At 47.1% G+C, this 13,476-nt stretch overlaps 1 protein-coding gene across 1 annotated transcript; it reads left to right on the top strand.

Annotated features, from left to right (window-relative positions):
* The first annotated feature begins 1,050 nt into the window (after positions 1–1,050).
* Positions 1,051–8,549, top strand: LOC123124432 (serine/threonine-protein phosphatase 6 regulatory ankyrin repeat subunit C). Its single transcript, XM_044545048.1, has 15 exons — positions 1,051–1,131; positions 1,516–1,952; positions 2,087–2,150; positions 2,288–2,644; positions 4,109–4,233; positions 4,327–4,435; positions 4,534–4,679; positions 4,759–4,832; positions 5,193–5,298; positions 5,396–5,513; positions 5,596–5,671; positions 5,761–6,119; positions 6,842–6,966; positions 7,066–7,174; positions 7,520–8,549. The coding sequence occupies exons 1-15, from the start codon at positions 1,123–1,125 to the stop codon at positions 8,309–8,311; spliced, it is 3,006 nt and encodes a 1,001-aa protein (XP_044400983.1). The 5' UTR covers positions 1,051–1,122; the 3' UTR covers positions 8,312–8,549.
* Positions 8,550–13,476: the final 4,927 nt, after the last annotated feature.

Below are 13,476 nucleotides of genomic sequence, written 5' to 3'. Positions count from 1 at the left end.
CGGTGGACACGGCGATCCTCGTCGGTGAAAAGCCGCGGGAGAGGCGCGAGATCCTGCGCCCGCTGGCTCGACACGTCGGGAAAATTCATATCCCGACTAGGCCTCAGGAGGCGCCACGCCGCCGCGTCGTGCGCGCGGGCCGCCTCCTCTGCGGTGTCGAAGGTGCCGAGGATGAGGCGTTTCTCGCGAAACCAGATCTCGGAGGAGAAGCCGCCGGAGCGGCGCTTGCGGACTCCGCGAAAATCCGAAGCGCCAAGGCGGCGCAGAGGCGGCGAGGCTAGTGAGAGGGGGCGAGACGAGTGGGCGGCGTACAGAGTGTGGAGGGAGCGCCTTATAACGAGCGCCGGCCGCGGCGCGCGCGCGAACCTTTCCCCCGCGCGCGCTAGGTCGCTTTTCCCCGCGCGCGCTGGAGCGCCAAAACTAGGGCGGCGGCATGGCCGCTGGCATGATCTAAAACGCGCACGGTCATGAAATGGGTCGGTTCGTTGGGTGCATTGCTGACCCAAAACTAAAAGAGGGCGGATGGCGGGCGGGCGGCTGACCCAAACGGACAAAAAACAGACAAAAACACCGTCCGTTTGGGTCGGCCCGTTGGAGTTGCTCTTGTAACTGTCCACGTAACACATTTTGACACGTTCGAGTTGGGGCATAGGGACGCTCGAAGGACGTGTGCATGTCTTCAACGGGTGGGAAATCCGACGATTTTGTCCATTGGGCAAACAGATGTTACTTTATTGCTTTTGGGTAAAAATTGGCATTGCGAACGGAGAAGCATGGGTTTACTTCTCTTTTCAATTTGGCAATACTATTCGCATCCAAACTTTGGCATCCGGCAGTAATAATATTTTGACCAGATAGAAATTCAGACCAGTGCAGACGACGAAAGCCCGGGCGCAGGATAAGTTTTGCTTTTGCAGTTTGGGTTGGCCCATCCTGGGTGGGCACCGGAGGGCGGGAGAGGAGCAGTAGTATAGTAGTCTACATTCTGCTAAAAAAAAGTAGTCTACATAAAAGCGATCGAGCGGTGCGCAGGGGTGTTTGTGTGAGCGGGCGGGAGGGCGGAGAGGCATTTTTACGGGAGCAGCAGGCCCGGCGAGGGTTTCCGGGAGGTCGGCCGCGCGCATGGCAGAGGTGAGCACGCGAGCGAGCGAGGCCAGCATTGCTGCGTGATCTGCGTGTTGCTGATTTGTTTGCGCGCGTTCGATTCGATCGATTTCTTCGGGGTACGACATGATTTTGGCCTTGCGGTTTTGGGTGTGGCTTCCGGATGAGCTCTCGCGAGTGCGGCGGTGCTCTGGTTTTGCGTGTTTCGTTTTTGGTGGTTCTGCTGCTGGTTGGTTCGTTGGTTTCGGGGCATGGGGTTGGGGTTTTCCCCTACCTACCTTTTTCCGGTGGGGTTTTGCAGAGGTTTTGTTCCCGTGAATGTTTCGCACGACCTGGTCCGGGTTTCCTGTTTTGCGCTATTGATTTGTCACTTTCAAAATTTTGATTCGATTTGGTGCTTGGATTGTGCAGAGCTTGAGCGAAGAGGGTGACGGGACGACGGACAAGATGGGCAAGGATGACGACGTCTCCCGCGCCGTCGTGGAGGACGACACCGCGCTCCTCCTCGCGGCGGTGGACAGCATCAAGAAGGCGGCGCTGGGTCGGCTGCGCAACGGCTCCGACGCCGCCAGGATCCTCGACCAGGAGATGTCCAACAGGCTCCTCCACCTCGCCTGCAGGCACGACGTCGCCGAGTGCGCCAGGCTCCTCCTCGACGGTGAGTACGGGATCACGCCGGCCTCCGTCGACGCCAGGGACCAGCTCACGCGTACACCGCTCCACGTCGCCGCCGAGGGGCACTCCAAGAGGTGCCTCCAGCTGCTCCTCTCCAGGAACGCCCGGACGGACGTCAGGCTGCTCGACGGCACACGCCTAGTCGCGCTCGAGGTCGCGCTCATGAGCAGAAGGTGTGTCAATGGCATGGCACCAACTGCGTGCTACTAGTATTTGCTAGTACTGATGATTGTTCATTTGGTCGATGCCATTTGAGATCAAACTGACAGCAATGCATCTGTCTGTTCCCTGCCTGCTTTCTCTTCAGGGTTCAAGTTGATTGGTCACCGGACAACTCGGTCGAGGATCTTCTGGTTTATCTGCAACAAAAGGTTTGCCCCATCACTAAACTCACACACAGCTCCATACTTCTCCTACCTACATGGTTGATACTTGATAGTACTACAAGATACTGTAGATAGGATCAATCTCTCATGCAAAACTCTAACTTCCCTGTATGTGTGTGCAGGATCTGAACGCGGTGAGGCTTCTGGCAGAGAAGACCAGGGAGGTTGGGGAGGTGGCTTACAGATACGCCATGGAGGGGCGTGTCGCTGCACTTGCAATGCTGCTCCTGGTGGCTGAGGAAAGGATATCGGCGATGGTGAGCGTGGTGATTGATGGCGTCAGGACCAAGAGATCAATTTACAACTCTGTTGTGGATGAGGTTCTGTCGATTGGAGAGGCTTCAGCTAGAGACGGCAATGAAATGAGGAGGAAAGCCTTGCTCTGTGAGATTCAGCTGCTTAACCAATTTGGGGCCACGTCGTGGAGGGACCAAAAAGTTGACAGGAGAAGCTTGCCCCCTCTACTTAGGGCTGCAAAGGTACCGATTGCTGTTAGTTCAATGCTACACTTAAATTGTCACTATTCCCAAATTTTGCAATGCATTGAGTATTCAGTGTCTTTTGTTTGAGGTCTACACCGGTTTTTTTTTCCCTTTTCAACACCGCTAGATTTGCATTGCACATGAAATGAGTTGCTATGAGTCTTATGAAGTTTAATTGAGTACCCCCGCAAAAAAAAGAAGTTTAGTTGAGTAATCAGTGTGTGTAACTGAGGTCTACGCCTTATTTTTTGAAAAGACTTTTAGATTATACATGAAGTGAGTATTATTATGATCGACACCCTTTGTTTGTATAATCAAGAAGCAGCTCTGCATTTTCTTATGTTTGGTTGATGCAATATTGCTGTAATCATGCAACTGCAACTTATATATGGAAAAACTTACAATGACTGAGTGTTCAGTGTCTTTACTTTGTGGTCTACACAGACTTTTTAGCCTTTGAAACACTTCTAGATTTGCATTGCACATGAAATTAGTTGCTAGGACTGCTCTGTGGTTGATGCAATATTGCTGTAATCAGTGTGTGTAACTGAGGTCTACGCCTTCTTTTTTGAAAAGACTTTCAAATTATACTCCCTCCGCTCCTAAATATTTGTCTTTCTAGAGATTTCAAATGGACTACCATATACGGATGTATATAGACATATTTTAGAGTGTAGATTCACTCATTTTGCTCCGTATGTAGTCACTTGTTGAAATCTCTAGAAAGACAAATATTTAGGAACGGAGGGAGTACATGAAATGAGTATTATGATTATGATCCACACCCTTTGTTTGTACTATCAAGAAGCAGCTCTGTGGTCTACACAGGCTTTTTCCCTTTTAGATTTGCATTGCACATGAAATTAGTTGCTACGACTGCCATGAAGTTAAGTGAGTAATCATTGTGTGTAATTGAGGTCCACACCTTATTTTAGGAAAGACTCCTAAAATAATACATGAATTGAGTTACCATGATTATAATCTACACGCTTTGCTTTTACGTATTAACTAGAAGCAGCTCTGCATTTTCTTATGTTCAGTTGATGCAGTAGTGCTGTAATCGTGCAACTGCAACTTATATATAGAAAAATTTACAATGATTGAGTGTTCATTGTCTTTACTTTGTGGTCTACACAAGCTTTTTTCCTTTTAAACACTTCTGGATTTGCATTGCACATGAAATTAGTTGCTAGGACTGCCATGAAGTTTAGTGAGTAATCAATGTGTGTAATTGAGGTCCACACCTTATTTTATGAAAAACTCCTAAAATAATACATGAATTGAGTTACCATGATTATGATCTACACACTTTATTTTTAGGTATTATCTAGAAGCAGCTCTGCATTTTCATATGTTCAGTTGATGCAATATTGCTGTAATCGTGCTACGCCTAACAAGCTGCAATTTATAAGCTGCATCTTATACACATGAAAAACTTGCAATGGTTGGTTCCTTGTGTAGGCCGGAGATATGAATGTCACAAAGATGCTTCTGATGGGGGATGTTGATGTCAATGAAACCGACCCCAAAGGAAACACGGCACTTCACTCTTTCCTCAGTAGTAGCTCAAGCACACAGGAGCCAAGGTGCTCTTTTCAAAATTCTGCTTACAGCTAAATTATAAGACGGTTGTTCTCGCTATTTCCAAGTGTCCTTAGTTGTCTTCTGTCTTTGTGCAGGATTGAGTGGCTCCTGCTGAAGAATGGTGCCAGAGTTTTCCAGGGGAACAAACTAGGTCTCACACCAGTGCACAGTACTGCAGCTAAGGATAATTACAAGGCTCTTCAGGTAGCCTTGTTACTTCCTTTTCAAGTGCTTAATAATACCACTGTGGCTAATTGGCATTATTGTGTTTCTTTGCTCTGCAAGTTTCTTTGCTCTGCAAGTCACTTCTGCTTCATGCACAAGATTGCGTTGATATACCTTCCAAGACCAAAGAAACCCCATTATTCCTTGCAGCGAAAAATGGTTCTTTGAGCTGTGTACGACTTCTTTTGCGTTATGGGGCTAACCCCAAAGCCCAGAACCTACGGTGAGTAATATTTCTGAAGAATTCTTGTATTCAGTGATTTGATCGACTTACAGTGACGCGATTCTTTGGTGTTGAACAGAAAGCAAAGACCAATAGACGTGGCGACATCCCAGGACATGCGGTTTCTTCTCAACTCCGCAAATGTTGTACCAAGTAAGATGATTTTCTGGGATAGTAAATATTTGACTGAGTTCGCAAATAGAACATCTCTTACGTAAATACAAGCACTTCATTTGTCCTTTTGTGTATCTCGTGTAAATAAAAGCACTTCACTTGCCCATAGTTTTGTGTTTGATTCTTCAACCAAAGCACATGTTCTGCTATAAGATCACATTCTGCTATGTTCTATTGTTTGATCTGTTTCATTACACTGGAAGGATTTTTTTTTGCGAATAAACTGGAAGGAATTTTATTGTTTGAATTACATAAAGATTGGTTAGATACTTTTGGTTTTACTGATAATAATGCATATAAAGCGAACTGCATTTTCAACTGGATTTTGTTCCTTTTTAGTGAACCATGGCTCAATGGAAAAGAACCATGCAATGAAAAAAGAAAGGCACAAAGAGCTTCTGGATGATGATTTCGATGATTATGACAACGACGATTATTATGAAAGGTATTTCTTATATCTGTACACGATTACATGAAATGTAGAGAAAGTGCTGCTCATGTGAAAGTTAAAAATTAAGATATTGCTTTGAATATCATTGCAGCTATGTTGTGCCAAAGGCGTCAGTAGGTCACGGGGATTTTCGTTCCAGCAATTTATCTGCCCAAGGGGCTAAAAGTAAGAGCCACAGTGCCCCGAAAGAAGGTCCCAAATTATCTCAGGTAATCTAGATATCCTCTATCTGTATTACCAAGTGACTTTATTTTGTTTACATGGCCTCCTTACAACGCATTTTATTTATAGCATAATGATCATTGGGAGAAGCATGACTACACTCGCAAAATCTTTGTTGGGGGTCTCCCGCTTACGGTAGACGATGGTATAGCTTCATAATCCTGAACCAGTTATGTTCAACACAGTGAACATGAATGTACTTGTAACATTTTCTTTGGCATTCGTTTCTGGCAGTGTACCTTAGCAGATTCTTCAGTACTGAATTCGGACCTGTGGAGGAAGCAATGGTTATTACTTTAAAAATAGACAACAGATACGCCATGGAGGGTCATGTCGCTACACTCGCAATGCTCCTGGTGGCTGAGGACAGGATATCGGCGACGGTGATAGACGGCGTCAGGACAAAGAGATCAATTTACAACTCTGTTGTGGATGAGGTCCTGTCGATTGGAGAGGCTTCAGCTAGAAATGGCAATGAAATGAGGAAAGTCTTGCTCTGTGAGATTCAGCTGCTTAACCAATTTGGGGCCACGTCGTGGAGGGACCGAAAAGTTGACAGGAGAAGCTTGCCCCCTCTACTTTGGGGTGCAAAGGTACTGATTGCTGTTGGTTTCATTGTACACTTCAATTTTCACTGCTAGCATTCCCAAACTTTGCAATACACTGACTATTCAGTGTCTTTAGTTTGTGGTCTACAAACTTTTTCTCTTTTAAACACCCCTAGGTTTGCATTGCACATGAAATTAATTGCTATGGCTGTTATTGAGTTCATTCGAGTAATCAGTGTGTAATTGAGGTGTACACCTTAATTTTCGAAAATACTCTTAAATTTTACTTGAAATGAGTTACCATCATTATGATCTACACACATTGTTTGTATTAGCAAGAAGCAGCTCTGCTTTTTCTTATGTCTGGTTGATGCGATATTGCTGTATTCATGCAGCTGCAACTCATATATGGAAAAACTTACAATGATTGAGTGTTCAGTGTCTTCTCTTTGTGGTCTACACAGAGCTTTTCCATTTTGAACACCTCTAGATTTTCATTGCACATGAAATTAGTTGCTATGACTGCTAGGAAGTTAAGTGAGTTAGGTGGTGTGTGTAATTGAGGTCCACACCTTATTTTCGAAGACTCTTAGAATAATCCATGAAATGAGTTACTATGATTATGATCTACACGCTTTGTCTGTATTATCAAGAAGCAGCTCTACATTTTCTTATGTTCGATTGATGCACTATTATTGTAATCATGCTACGCCTAACAAGCTGCAACTTACATATGAAAAACTTGTAATGATTGATTCCTTGTGTAGGCCGGAGATATGAATGTCACAAAGATGCTTCTGATGGGGGATGTTGATGTCAATGAAACCGACCCGGAAGGAAAGACAGCACTTCACTGCTGCCTCAGTAGTAGCTCAAGCACACAAGAGCCAAGGTGCTCTTCTTCAAAATTCTGCTCCATTAACAGCTAAACAGTAAGATGGTTGTTCTCGCTATTTCCAAGTGTCCTTAGTTGTCTTGTGTCTTTGTGCAGGACTGAGTGGCTCCTGCCGAAGAATGGAGCCAGAGTTTTCCAGGGGAACAAACTAGGTCTCACACCAGTGCACAGCGATGCAGCTAAGATCAATTACAAGGCTGTTCAGGTAGCCTTTTTTTAGTTCCTTTTCAAGTGCTTAATAATTACAAGGCTCTTTAGCTAAGGCGATCGACGGATCCGTTGAGTTCCAGTCATGCTTCTAGTTATGCTTCGTTGGCTTTTCTTTTGTCCTGTTTCCATCTCTACCATGATGTTTTCGATGGGTAGCAAATGAGACAGATTTTGTAGCATTATGGCTCTGCACAGTCCTTCTGCACATTGTTTTGTCTCGTTTTCCGGTGGAAGTTTTGCAGGGCTTCTCTGTTGTCAAATGTCAAAGCATGATGTTTGTTAGTTACAGCTCCAAATAGTTGGATTTCTTTTGATCGGAATTGCTACTTGGTTTGTGCAGAGTTCAAGTGAGGAGGCCGGTTGGACGAACGAGATGAGTAAAGACAACGACGTCCCCCGCACCGTCGTGGAGGACGACACCGGCCTTCTCCTCTGGGCAGGGGACATCTCCAGGAAGTTGGCCTCTTCCTTGACCTACTCCGGACTGGCAGTAATTTTTCTGCTACTTCTGCTACTGTCTTTCTCGCAAGCATCTGCGACATGTGACAGGGAAGGTGCTTGGAAAATAGCAGTGAATTGTCTCGACACCAGCCAACCGTCTTCACCAACGACTACCGGCGAGCTGCCGCCGCCTCCACCAGAAGCAGGTCTCGAGGCTCCACCTCCACCGGCAGCAAATCTTGAGGTGCCACCGCCGCCGCCTCCAGCCGGGGCCGCCATCCCCCCGCCTTCACCAGCGACTATGGTCGAGTCGCCGGCGCCTCCAGCAGGAGCCGCCGTGGTGGTGCCAGCGCATCCAGCCGGGACAGCGGCGGTGCTGCCGTCGCCTGAAGCCGGGGTTATCGCGTCGGGGGACACCAAAGAGGACCGCATCTACAAGTGGCTTTTCGTTGGTTTATTGCTCGCCCTCCTATTCTCTCTTCTGTTAGCACTGGTTATTATGATAGGAGGGCCGTGCACATTCCGGCTGCGCATCTCTCTAATATGTTGTTTGTGCTCACTGGAACGAAGCTCCCCAAGCTCTGCTGTGCCTGTAATCCCCGGGGACGTCGAGCAATCGGGCCGCGAGCCGGGGCAGCGGCTGAACGGAGCGGTGCCGAGCTGGAAGAGCAGCTGCACGACAGACGCGTGAATGGAGGGAGCTCAGCGCGAGGGAGCCTGTCCGATGAGATTAGCTTGCTAAAAATGCTGTTAATTCGGTTTAATTTGTTTTTCCTTTTGAGAGAATTCGGCTCAACTTGTTTGAGTTCAGTTTAATTTCGTGATGGATTTTCCGTGGAGTAAATTGTAGGAGTACATCTCATTCTGTATTCACTGGCAGATCTCCAATATTTCTGTCACACAACAACCAAATGATGCAAGTTTTGCAGAACCAATATTAATCATGCTTCCAACGTTACTGTCTAATGCTTCATACACAAACACGGATGAATAAGTTGTTTACACAATTTCATAAAACTAATATGCTTCGTACACAACAGAGATTTTTTGTTACGTACTCCCTCTGTCCGAAAAAGTTTGTCCCAAACTTATTTATCAAATGGATGTATCTAGTACTAACTTGATGCTAGATACATCCATTTGAGAGACAAGCTTTTTCGAACGGAGGTAGTACTAATCATGATTCTAATATTACTGCATTATGCTTCAAACGCAACCTAGTAAAGCTTTCGTTGTACTCCAGGCAACTATGCATCCAACATTATTTTGGTAATGCATCTAACACCACATGGATACACCAAAGTGTTTTGCTTCAGTCGTCCTTGTTCAATGAACCAACTAATCATGAGTAATTTTTGGAGTAGTTAACCAGATTAGATACGTAATGAAAGGAATTCTTGTTAAATAAAGGAAATTCCACGTAATGGGCCTCCTAGTAGTTATGAAGCACACAATTAGAGGAAACATTAACGCAAGACACGTACTAATTACCTATCTAGCGTGGGTTCTCTACTATAGCCGATCCAACGTTCATCTTAGTTCATCCGAGGGCATAGTACTAGTCTGATATGATAGAATTGGCAGTAGTCCGATGGCTAGTGCTGCCCGGGATAGTTTGTGTCAAAAAAAAAGTGATAGGTTGGATTAGGCGGCAACATGCAGCCACCCATCCCTTGCCTTAGGGCATTGCTATTTAGAAATGTCGGGTAGAGAGAGAAGCATGAAGAAAAGTCTTGTCTTCCCTTAACTATTAAAATAATATATCTTCCAGCATATTTAGAACCTGTTTAGGTCAACTCCGCTCCTTAAAATTCAGCTCTGCTTCAGAAAATACAAGTCAAACGGGGTAGCTCGACGATAATGCCGCTCCGCAAACAATCTAGAATCCGGGGTACAACTTCCATTTTTTTACGAAGCTCTTCATGTTGGGAAACGTAGCATGCAATTTCAAAAAAATTCCTACGCTCACGCAAGATCTATCTAGAAGATGCATAGCAACGAGAGGGGGAGAATGTGTCCACGTAACCTCGTAGACCGAAAGCGAAAGCGTTTGATAACGTGGTTGATGTAGTCGAACTTCTTCTTGTTCTGACCGATCAAGCACCGAATGTACGGCACCTCCGAGTTCTGCACACGTTCAGCTCGATGACGTCCCTCAAACTCTTGATCCAGCAAAGTGTCAAGGGAGAGTTTCGTCAGCACGACGGTGTGGTGACGGTGATGATGAAGTGATCCGCGCAGGGCTTCGCCTAATTACTACGAAGATATGACCAGAGGCGTAAACTATGGAGGGGGGCGCCGCACACGGCTAACAATTGTTGGTGTGTGTTCTAGGCGCCCCCTCCCCAAGTATATATAGGTGGGAGGGGGAGGGGAGCTGCCATGGGGCGCCCCAAGTAGGAGGAATCCTACTTGGGCCCCTAGTCCAATTCGGCCCCCTTTCCTTATTACCGGAAGGGGAAAAAGGGAAGAGAGGGGGGAGGAAGGAAAGGGGGGCCGAACCCCCTCCTCCTTCTCCAATTCGGCCTCCTTCCTTAGGGGGGCGCCACCCCTTGTGGGTTGGTGTGCTCCCCTCCTATGGCCCGTAAGGCCCATTAATCCCCCGGGGGGTTCCGGTAACCCCCCCAGTACTCCGATATGTACCCGGTACACCCCGAAACACTTCCGGTATCCGAATATCATCGTCCTATATATGAATATTTACCTCTCGACCATTTCAAGAGTCCTCGTCATGTCCATGATCTCATCCGGAACTCCGAACAACATTCGGTCACCAAATCACATAACTCATATAATACAAAATCGTCATCGAATGTTAAGCGTGCGGACCCTATGGGTTCAAGAACTATGTAGACATGACCGAGAAACCTCTTCGGTCAATAACCAACAGCGGAACCTGGATGCTCATATTGGTTCCCACATATTCTAGGAAGATCTTTATCGGTCGTATCGTAATGACAATATACGTTATTCCCTTTGTCATCGGTATGTTACTTGCCCGATATTCGATCGTCGGTATCTTCATACCTAGTTCAATCTCGTTACCGGCAAGTCTCTTTACTCGTTCCGTAATACATCATCCCGCAACTAACTCATTCACTATTGTAGGATGCTCCTAACGCGACACTACGATTAGAGACCCTTCGACGAAACAGTGTGCGATGCAATAATCGAAAACGATGGTGTAAAAAACCCGTCAAAAAGGGTGCGAAACGTTTGCGATGACGAATGCAACAAACACGGTTCAGATTTTAGTTGCGTGTGCGATGCAGAGCATACAGTCCAGTCCAATTAACTGTTTGCGATGAGGAGGAACAAAAGAAACGGGCAGCCAGATGAAGGTGTGTGCGATATACAGCATACGGTTCACTCGGATGAACTGTTTGTGATTAGGCAACACAAAAGGAACGGTCAGCCAGATCACGGTATGTGTGATATACGGCATGCGGTTCACTCGGACGAACTGTTTGCGTTGAGACAAGAGAACAAAAACGGTTCAATATAACAAGATGTGTGTGATACGCGGCAAACAGGTCTGTAATCAGAAATGTGTGCGAAGACCGACAATAACACAGACGATTGCTGCTAATAAGACGTGTGTGTTGTGCGATGGGATTGCATACAGAACAACAACATATATATATATAGACACACACACACACACACACTTATAAGGACATGGTTGCATAACCAAATTAAACATCCACTTACATAGGTGGCTACTACAACCATGGCATTTGCGCACACCAAAGTAAACTATTACATGCATAATTACATAGGTGGCTACTACACACATGACATTTCCACACACCAAAGTAAACTATATATTACATACATGATTAACTAGGATAAACGATCATCTGATCACCATCTACTTCTTGTGACGCTTGCTTTGGTTGTGGCTCGATCCGGCCTCTTCGATCTCCGTAACAAGGCACTTCCTCATGTCAACGATCCGCCTGTGCATCTTGTAGCATGTGTACACGCTCTTGGACGCGAACCTGAGGTGAGGTTCATCCAGTTGCCGCATCCAGGCCCCGTGCCAGGATACGAGACATGTTCTGTTGGCATCCTGCTTCATCTCTTTGTAGTATGGGTCAATGATGGCCGAGGCGAGTTCAACCAGGGATTCCTTCTTCGTGTTGCCCAAGACCCTGTAGAGCTCACGTATTTCGACAAGGTTCTTATAGGACAAGCCCGTAACCCTGAGCGCTTTTACATCGTCGGTGGTTTCCACCGTGGCGAACTTGTAATTGGTGTTGTTGACAAACCTGGTGAAATGGTCGCAAGGCTCTATGGCCATGCAGTAGTGGTAGATAAGGACATGATGGCGCATGCACAACTGGGCGATGGCAACCTTCTGATCTATGTTGGGACGGCCGGTGGTGTACTGGAGGTTGATGCCGACCACCTTGTACTTGTCTCGAGCAAGCAACTGCTCAACGTGGTTGATGTAGTCGTCCACCACGGCCGAGTCGATGGTGTACACCACCGAGAGATCCATCTCCCTCGCATGGGTCTCCACTTTATGCTCGCCGAACTCCATTGGAGCGCCTCTAGACATCCCTTCTCTATGTGTCATCGTGGCTGTGCTTGTTGTGTTGTGGGGCGCGATCGAAAGGTTGAAGAGACTAAGGTAATAATGGCTGCGGGAATTAAAGGGGAAGCCGGACGACCTGGAATATCGGCAGGCCCTATTGGCAGTTCTAATTTCCAGTGCGTAACTCCATCGTGCCGCATGTAACTTCATCGCGTGGCAACGCACGCGGCGCAACCGCATGCATATGGGCCCCCCGACGTGATCGCGCGCACGCCCAACCGCTGGCATAGTGCGCGCGGAGGGACACGAGAAGAGCGCTCCGTGGTCGCCTCAACGGAGGGCAATCATATATATGCATATAGCAGTTGAACACGCAAGGAAAAACTGTCCACGAGCCGAGCGCGTCGACAGACGCGAGCAGAGCGCGTCGATGGACACAAGCAGAGCGTGCCGCGGCGCCTAACGGCGAGCAGAGCTTGCCGAGGGACGCGAGCAGAGGCCGGCACAGTGATACGTGGCAAATAAGACGAACTGTGCGAGCGATGTCGAAGACATCAAGCACGAATCAGATTAGAGTTGCGTGTGCGATACGTGGCATATAGTTGATCCATCTGAGCTGTTTGTGATGGAATAAGCCGTGTGTGTTGCGAGCAAATGCTTGCTGGTATATAACCTTAAATTTAACTAAGAAAGTGTTAATGCATGTTACAAAAATTGTATAACTCGAAACTATGTTCAAATACGAATCCAACGATTAAATTTTTGGCGACATGCATTCGTATTTTATTAGTTAAATCCTAATTATAAACCAGGACGGGGGTATAGTAGGTAATTAAATCGCAAACGTTTTTTATTAACCGTATGTGTACATGTCCTTTCGTCCTCCTCTCGCATGTCTTGTCACCCCGCTGCCGCAGACGGCTTACAGCGCAAGCTTGCGCAGTGCTCGGGGGCGTTCTTTTGGCCAAACGGTGGCTCGAAGTGGCGCCACAATGAATCATCAGTGAGCCCGTTCCCGCACAAGCTTCCCGCCCGACTCGGTGAAATCCCACAAATCCCAATGCTTACCGGCCTGCTATATAAACCCTCACGACCGGCGAGTCCTGCGTCGCATTTTCCCCTCCCTCCCTGTATCTTATCTCGTCTGCTTCTCCCACAATCGCCAATGGCACCGGTCCATCATCGTCGCTCAGCCACTCCGCCGTCATCAGAGGACAGCTCTAGCTGGGAGGCTACACCGCGGCGGCGGCGCAGTCCCCGGCGTAGTGTAGTGCACGTGGCGTCCCTGTTGGGTGCGCGCAGAACACCCACAACAC

This window comes from Triticum aestivum, chromosome 5D, assembly GCF_018294505.1.
Source record: "Triticum aestivum cultivar Chinese Spring chromosome 5D, IWGSC CS RefSeq v2.1, whole genome shotgun sequence".
Lineage (NCBI taxonomy): Eukaryota > Viridiplantae > Streptophyta > Magnoliopsida > Poales > Poaceae > Triticum > Triticum aestivum.
Note: the sequence above shows the minus strand (reverse complement) of the source record. Positions and strands in the feature narration are given on the sequence as shown.